General features: G+C 35.4%; 1 protein-coding gene across 1 annotated transcript in view; it reads right to left on the bottom strand.

Annotated features, from left to right (window-relative positions):
- Nucleotides 1–4,217: 4,217 nt before the first annotated feature.
- flii (FLII actin remodeling protein) overlaps nucleotides 4,218–8,809 on the bottom strand; it is a 23,207-nt gene continuing 18,615 nt past the window's right edge. The window contains exons 28-31 of the mRNA XM_050069205.1: nucleotides 6,747–6,853; nucleotides 6,500–6,605; nucleotides 6,112–6,177; nucleotides 4,218–6,001 (exon numbers count right to left, since the gene is read on the bottom strand). Of these exons, the coding sequence (XP_049925162.1) occupies nucleotides 5,867–6,001; nucleotides 6,112–6,177; nucleotides 6,500–6,605; nucleotides 6,747–6,853 (414 nt within the window). The 3' untranslated portion in view covers nucleotides 4,218–5,866. The remainder of the gene's footprint in view (nucleotides 6,002–6,111; nucleotides 6,178–6,499; nucleotides 6,606–6,746; nucleotides 6,854–8,809) is intronic.

Below are 8,809 nucleotides of genomic sequence, written 5' to 3'. Positions count from 1 at the left end.
TATGACTTTTTTTCATGATTTTGGACGACATGCTATACTATGACTTTCTTCATAATTTTAACGACATACTATAACACAATGTTTTTTCGTGATTTTTGACGTCATACTATTCTATGTGGATTTTTCATGATTTTTGACGACATACTATAGACTATGATGATTTTTCATGACTTTGGNTACTATACTATGACTTTTTGTCATCATTTTGGATGACATACTATACTATGACTTTTTTTCGTGATTTTGGACGACATGCTATAGTATGACGTTTTTTCCTGATTTTGGACGATATACAATACTATGTCGTTTTTTTGGTGTTATTTGACGAGATACTATACTATGACGATTTTTCATGAGTTTGGACGACATATAATACTATGACTTTTTCATGGTTTTGATGACATATTATACTTTGACGTTTTGTCCTGATTTTTGACGACATACAATACTATGTNTGACTTTTTTTCGTGATTTTGGACGACATGCTATAGTATGACGTTTTTTCCTGATTTTGGACGATATACAATACTATGTCGTTTTTTTGGTGTTATTTGACGAGATACTATACTATGACGATTTTTCATGAGTTTGGACGACATATAATACTATGACTTTTTCATGGTTTTGATGACATATTATACTTTGACGTTTTGTCCTGATTTTTGACGACATACAATACTATGTCGTTTTTTTGGTGTTATTTGACGACATACTATACTATGAGGTTTTTTTTATCATTTTTGACGACATGCTATACTATGAACTTTATTCCTGAGTTTGGACGACATACTATACTTTCAGGTTTTTCATGATTTTTGAGGACATACTATACTATGACGTTTTTTCGTGATTTTGGACGACATGCTATACTATGACATTTTTAATCATTTTTGACCACATACTATACTGTGATGTTTTTTTGTGATCTTGGACGACACACTATACTATGACATTTTTTCACGATTTTTGACGACATGCTACACTATGACGTTTTTTCGTGATTTTGGACGACATACTATACTATGACATTTTTTCACGATTTTTGACGACATGCTACACTATGACGTTTTTTTCGTGATTTTGGACGACATGCTACACTATGACGTTTTTCATAATTTCTGACGACATACTATACTTTGACTTTTTTACATGATTTTTGACGACATACTATACTATGACATTCTTTCATGATTTTGGTCGACATGCTATATTATGACGTTTTTCATAATTTTTGACGACATACTATACTATGACGTTTTTTCATGATTTTGGACGACATGCTATACTATGACTTTCTTCATAATTTTAACGACATACTATAATACGATGTTTTTTCGTGATTTTTGACGTCATACTATTCTATGTGGATTTTTCATGATTTTTGACGACATACTATAGACTATGATGATTTTTCATGACTTTGGACATGGTATACTATGACGTTTTTCGTCATTTTTGACGACGTACTATATATGTTCTTTTTTCATGATTTTTGACGACATTCTATACTATGTTCTTTTTTCATGATTTTTGACAACATGCTATACTATGACGTTTTTTCATGATTTTCGACGACATGCTATATGACGTTTTTCATAACTTTTGACGACATGCTATACTATGATGTTTTTTCATGATTTTTGACGACATGCTACACTATGACGTTTTTCATGATTTTGGACAACATGCTATACTATGACGTTTTTCATAATTTTTGACGAAATACTATACTATGACGTTTTTCATGATTTTGGACAACATGCTATACTATGATGTTTTTCATAATTTTTGACGACATACTATAGTATGACTTTTTTTCGTGATTTTGGACGACATGCTATAGTATGACGTTTTTTCCTGATTTTGGACGACATACAATACTATGTCGTTTTTTTGGTGTTATTTGACGACATACTATACTATGACGATTTTTCATGAGTTTGGACGACATACAATACTATGTCATTTTTTTGGTGTTATTTGAAGACATACTATACTATGAGGTTTTTTTTATCATTTTTGACGACATGCTATACTATGACCTTTATTCCTGAGTTTTGACGACATGCTATATTAAGAAATTTTTCATCAGTTTTGACGACATACTATACTATGATGTTTTTTCGTGATTTTTGACGACATGCTATACTATTACGTTTTTCATAATTTTTGACGACATACTATACTATGAGTTTTTTTCGTGATTTTGGACGACATGCTATGGCATGACGTTTTTCATAATTTTTGACGACATACTATACTATGACATTGTTTCATGATTTTTATTGGCATACTATACTATGACGTTTTTACATGATCTTTGATGACATGTTATATTGATTTTTTCGTGATTTTTCTTGAGTTTGGACGACATGCTATACTATGGTTTTTTTCCTGATTTTTGAGAACATACTATACTATGACGTTTTTTCCTGATTTTGGACGACATACAATGCTATGTCGTTTTTTTGGTGTCATTTGACGACATACTATACTATGACGATTTTTCATGAGTTTGGACGACATACAATACTATGACTTTTTCATGGTTTTGATGACATATTATACTTTGATGTTTTGTCCTGATTTTGGACGACATGCTATACTGTGGTGTTTTTCATAATTTTTGACGACATACTATAATATGACGTTTTTTCGTGATTTTTGACGACATACAATAATACGACTTTTTTCGTGATTTTGGAAGACATACTATACTATGACATTTTTTTACGATTTTTGACGACATGCTATACTATGACGTTTTTTCGTGATTTTTGACGACATACAATAATATGACTTTTTTCGTGATTTTGGACAACATACTATACTATGACATTTTTTCAAGATTTTTGACGACATGCTATACTATGACGTTTTTTCGTAATTTTGGACAACATGTATACTATGACGTTTTTCATCATTTTTGACGACATACTATACTATGTTCTTTTTTCATGGTTTTTAACGACATACTATACTATGACGTTTTTACATGATTTTTGACGACATACAGTAGTATGAGGTTTTTTCATGGTTTTTGACGACATACTATGCTATGACGATTTTTCATGGTTTTTGACGACATGATATACTATGACGTTTTTTCATGATTTTGGATGACATACTATACTATGACGCTTTTTGCGTCATTTTTGATGGCCACATACTATACTTTGATTGTGTTTCATTTTTTATTTTTGACGACTTTGTATACTATCCTATGACTGTTTATTTGAGATTTTTGGCAATTTACTATACTAATACTGTTTTTTGAGAATCATGACAACATATTATATTGTTTTATGAGATATTTGGTTTTATGACTGGTTTTAATGTTTCTTGAAGACATATAAAACTATATCTGTTAAGATTCTTGACGACATAGTATATTATGACTGTTTTTTGAGATTTTTTTTCATGACATACTATGACTGTTATTTGTGACTTCTTCATGGCATATTATACTGCAACCGTTCTGTTAGTATTTAATGACATAGTATACTATGACTATTTTGTCTTTGAAATTTTTATTTGTCATACTATCCATGACTGATTTTTTTTTTTTTTTTCATGATATAGTATACTACAACTTCTTCAGTAGTGTTTTGATGTCATACTACACTATGACTATTTTAAGTATGTTTTCATGGCATATTGTTTCTTGGGGTTTACATAGTATATGAATATTTTATGTACATATTTGTATGGCGTGTTACTATGATTTCGTAGCAAATTAAATTATTAAAAAAATGTAGCATAGTATGCCATAAAAATCTGAGTTATTACATCATGAAAGTGTTAACATAAATGTCATAATATAGTGTGCCATAGAAATGTTTCCACTTAGGTTTCTGCACGAATTGAAAAAAGCAGAGGTATAAGGCATTGATTATTGGTTTGGTAAATATAATTTGTGAACAGTAAATTGTGTGTCTTTGATCATGTTGATTCTAAATATTTAAGACTTATTTTTATTGAAAAAAGGAGTTTTTAAAGACCACAAGTTTTCTTTGATTAATTAATTTTCATTTTGGAAACCAATTTTAATATCCCCAGGGACCCAGCTGCCCACACAGGTGTTTTCACTTATTTGGGCTGACTAGACCTGCCTCAGCAGCGCTCGCACAAGTCTGGCTCCACCATACACACCTGTGTGCGGGGTGTTTCACTGTAATAAAAAAAAAGAAGAAAAAAAGACCAGATTACAAAATACGTGATGTGAGATTTTATTTTAATATAAAATACATAAATAAAGCATCTGCAGGTGGCATCAGGAGCATGTGCACTTATTCATATACACACATACAGATATGTGTAGGACTCAAACACACTACCAGGCATACAATTCACCCCACAAAATAAAATATAAAGAAACTAAATGATGGTAGTTGCAGCCATTTGAGAATACGGTACATAGAGGGATCTTTTTGGACCAATGCCTGCACACTACACAGGTCATATGATCACAAGAAGCACTGCAGCAGTTCTGTACTTAAAAGTTGACTCTGGAGGCACTGATCTAGAAGTGGTTAACAACTCATCTGTTTAGCATGCAAACTACTGATTTGAGATCAGTGGAGCCAAAAGACACTGTATTAAGATATGTCTCATATGAAGCAAAAGATCTCCCATTAAAATCAGATTTAAAAAACTAAGTTTAATCCAAAATGACAACCTCATTTGAAAAAGAAACAAACCTGGAGAGTTTCAAACATAATTCCTTTACTTTTTCAAACATGATGCTGTTTTGGAAAAACTCTTGAGCTTTTCTCTCTGCTCCAGAAAAGCAAGAAAAACCTTTTGAGAAGTTGAATGCAGCCTGTAGCGTGGTAGAATACAGTAATATTTCTCCCTTGCTCTACCGATTGCACATTTAAACATTTGACCTTAAACATAAAACAGCTCGGCCTCACACTTTAACTTGGACCAGGACCTCCGCTCAAGATTTCTTTGGCCAAATAAATTTTTACTGTTAAACAACTGACTGTCCGAAGCATCTTTACAACAAAGTCAAGTTTTGTTAAACTGAACCTGGATCACTGGACAAGTTAGAGGAGGTGAGAACAGCAACCAGTCAGACTCTGGGGCAAGGGGGCGTCCCCATTTCAGTGAAGGCGCATGGGGCAGACGCACAAACATACCACGTATAATCCGCACAACAGAAAAATATATGTATAAACCAACATTCCTCAGAAAAACATGAACAGTGCTGTTTTTCACTCCCTCTGTGATGAAAAAAAGAAAGAAAAGTAAAATCAACTTTTATCTGCCTTGAACTGCTTCAGATGAGCTGCGCAAAATGGCACCGAGCATGGAGGAGTGACTCCGGCAGTGACGAGCACTTGACCCTCCTCCACTGAAAACTATTGACCATGCAGCACAAGCCACGTGACAGCAGCAGAACAGATCGATATGTTAGGGCATTCACCTCCCTTTGGGTTTGTTTTATAAAGCCTCTGTACACCGTAGACCTATGTCATCTTAAAACATAATTCTCTTCTTTCATTTAACAACAGCGTTCAGACTTGCTGCTAAAAAAAGCTCGTAGAAAAAAGTGATATTTTGCTGTTTGTCCCAAAGACAAGAAACAGCCAGCAGCCTCTCGACCAGAACAACTCTCACTGACTGAGATGAAACTAAAATCTGTTTTTGATGGCAGACTCTGACAGTAACATTGTGGTCAAGAGGCTGTTGAACAGCAGCGCTGAGCAGGAAGGGGGGGTAGGGAACTGGGGGGGAATAAGAGCTCAGGTAAAGCCGAGTTAGGCGTAGACATCATCATCATCATCATCTTACTGGTAGAAAATTACATGGCAGCGAATAGATTTGATGTAGGTGTGAGCGTTTCTGTGCGTGTGAGTGTCTATGCCGGGGGAGTTTTGAAAGCTCCCCAGGCGTGGAAGCAGCGGGTGAAGCAGTGCGGCTCGTTCCCTTTCCGCACCAGTCGCAGCTTCCTGGGGTGTTCAGCGTCTTTAGAGCGCATGTGCTGGATGTAAACCTGGACAAGAAAGGGACAGGTGAGACGTGGATATCTAACAAAACAACTGTACACACTAATAAAGAACTCACAAATGCACACAGTCACACACACTGCAGGTAGTCACTCACCTGGCAGGCTTTGAGACTTAGTTTGATCTCCACCTGGCTGGTCTGAGTGCCGACCCACATGTACACCTGAGGAAACGAGGCAGAAATTAAAACTGATCAGAGTGAAGCTCATCTTTTGGATATAAAACATCATTACGTCATCATTTTATCCTCCTTAACATCTGTGTGTTTCCTTAATTAGTGTATGAATTCCTGAGTTATGACCAAAAACATATTTTGTGAGGAAACCAAAGAAATTCTCTCGAGACGTTCCAGAGACGTCACGCTAACAAGAACGGGACAAATGGACGGACAACCTAAAAACATAACCCTTCAGGCCGCATGTCTCCAGCATGGAGGCTGAAAACTATTACACAGTAATAAATGAAATGGTGCAGTCAATTGTTACCTCATTGCCGTTGTCAAGTAACATGATGTCATCGTCAGCCAAGTCGTCCTGACAGAAGTCGGAGCACTTCTCTGACACAGAGAAATAACCCTTCTCATTGGAACACCTGACAGAGGGAGAGGCAGAGGAGAGAAGAAAGAGAAGAGGAAGTGGCAAAGAGAAAGAAGCAGATGGTATCATATATTGATTTGTATTCACTCTAACAACTGAATAACACCTGCTTGTGAAACAGGTAACGTCCACTCACCTGAAGAGCCGAGCGTGTTTCATATAATCTGCATCTTCATCATACTGCTTCTGAGAGCCAATCCCCACCCAGAAGAAGTTCTCTGGCTCCTCCCCCTCATTAATCACCTAGGAGACAAGTTGATTTATCAGATTTAGACACACGCTTTTATGCACAATCTATCACTGACATATGGATTTACAAAAAAGCACAGAGACACTTCGCAGAAGCTAAAGTATCTCTCTCAGCTCTGGATGGGAACTGAATTTGCTCTGTGCGACTGCGTCACACTCTGTCTAAAGTACACCAGGTACATATTCTTAGCAGAGCAGATCACAAGCATTGTCTGGTGCCGGCCTCGTCAGAGCCCGAACACACTACAGCCGTACCCAGTGGAATCCAGGGGCACGGGTGTTTTCAGAAAAGTTCAGCCGATCTTCAGTCCTGCCTTTCTCCCTTCATTAGTGTAACTATTAAGATTTCTTACAGGGGAATTTATTGCATATTTATAGCAGTAAATATAAGTTGTTTTATTTGAGTAATTCAAGTTGCATTCAGAATGAGAATCAAAAAAATGGAAAAGCTGAATAAAGTTTCAGTTTAAATATAAAGACTGAATAAAGTGTGAATTAAAGTGTAAATTAAGGGGTGAGAGCTGAGTGAAGTTGGAGCATCAGTTGTAGTTAAAGAGCTGAAAGTAGCTGAAGATTCACTTGAAATTAAAGAACGTAGAAGAACTAAAAAAGTCAATGTGATAAATTGAGGTGGGCGAGTCAGCTGGAGTGTAATCACTGACGGAAAATTAACTTTGATGTTAAAGAAACTCTACAGCATTCAGAGCATATCTGTGATTGAGAGTCTGATTCAGAATTTCTGAACACAGTTCTCAACATGGAGGCAAGCGGCTAACAACAACAGTGCTGACAGAGCTAACAGTGTTAACCTGTGAGAGAACCGGAGGGTGAGCACTCTGAAAATGAATCCACTGGTTCAACTTTAAAAAACATAAAGGTAACAATTTGTCTTTTGTTATCTGACAAACTCAGGTAGTTTAGTACAACCAACATGATTTGCTTTGACCTTGAAAAACCCAATTAAGTTGAACTAACTTCATATTTATTAAAAAGTAATTATCTTATTTGAAATATTCTAAATTATTTATTTTAATTTAATCCCACTCAAAAGTGTCAAAAATGTTTTTGGGCCAGCTTCTTAAAATAAGTCGTCAAATGACTAAAACATGTTAATGAAACAAACTTAATTTTTTTATGCTGAAAAACAATTTTATTTCAAGTGTTACCTACTGACCCCATGGATTATTTCACCATGAAAAAAAAATCCACTGGCTTAATTAAAAAAAAAAAAAAAAAAAAAATGACGGTAACAATTCTGTTGAAGTTGTTCCTATGAGACTTTTATAATCTGACAAACTCAGTTAGTGTAGTAAAACCAACAAGATTTGCTTTGGTCTCAAACAGCTTAATTAAGCTGAAGTGACTAAATATCTATCTACAGGTTGTGGTGATATTTAATGGTCAAATTATTTTATTTAAGATATTATAACTTATTTATTTTCAATTCCATCCTACTCAAAAATATCAATTATTTTCTATTCTCACCAACTTCTTAAAATAAGTTGTCAACTGACTGAAACACTTGAACAAAACAAACTTAATTATTTTTATGCTGAAAACTTCATAACTTTAAGCATTTATTAACCCCATGAATATTTTTGTTCTGTTTCCAGGAGATTCTTTGGTCCATCATAAGCTTCCACGATTATGCTGTCCTGATATCAGCTCTAACTATTATGAGTGCAGTGCAGAGCAGCGTTGATTTGATAGTCAGTGAGATACACACATATATGAGCCCCTTTTATGTTGGGCCGTTTTGCCGGCAAGCTGCGAGCGTTTAGACACACAGAGACGGATTGGCGAGTTGATCCGAGGTGCCCAATTTTCCGCCTCGTAGGGTAGACATATTGGCAGAACCTTTTTGGTTTATAAAGACTGAGGCGGCCTTCCACAACAGGAGGGGCTGTTGATGACTTGTGGGAGGAGCTGTTGATGACGCCGCACGTGCGA

This window comes from Epinephelus moara, chromosome 18, assembly GCF_006386435.1.
Source record: "Epinephelus moara isolate mb chromosome 18, YSFRI_EMoa_1.0, whole genome shotgun sequence".
NCBI classification, from domain to species: domain Eukaryota; kingdom Metazoa; phylum Chordata; class Actinopteri; order Perciformes; family Serranidae; genus Epinephelus; species Epinephelus moara.
The sequence above is the reverse complement of the archived record's forward strand: the minus strand, read 5'-3'. Positions and strand labels throughout refer to the sequence as shown.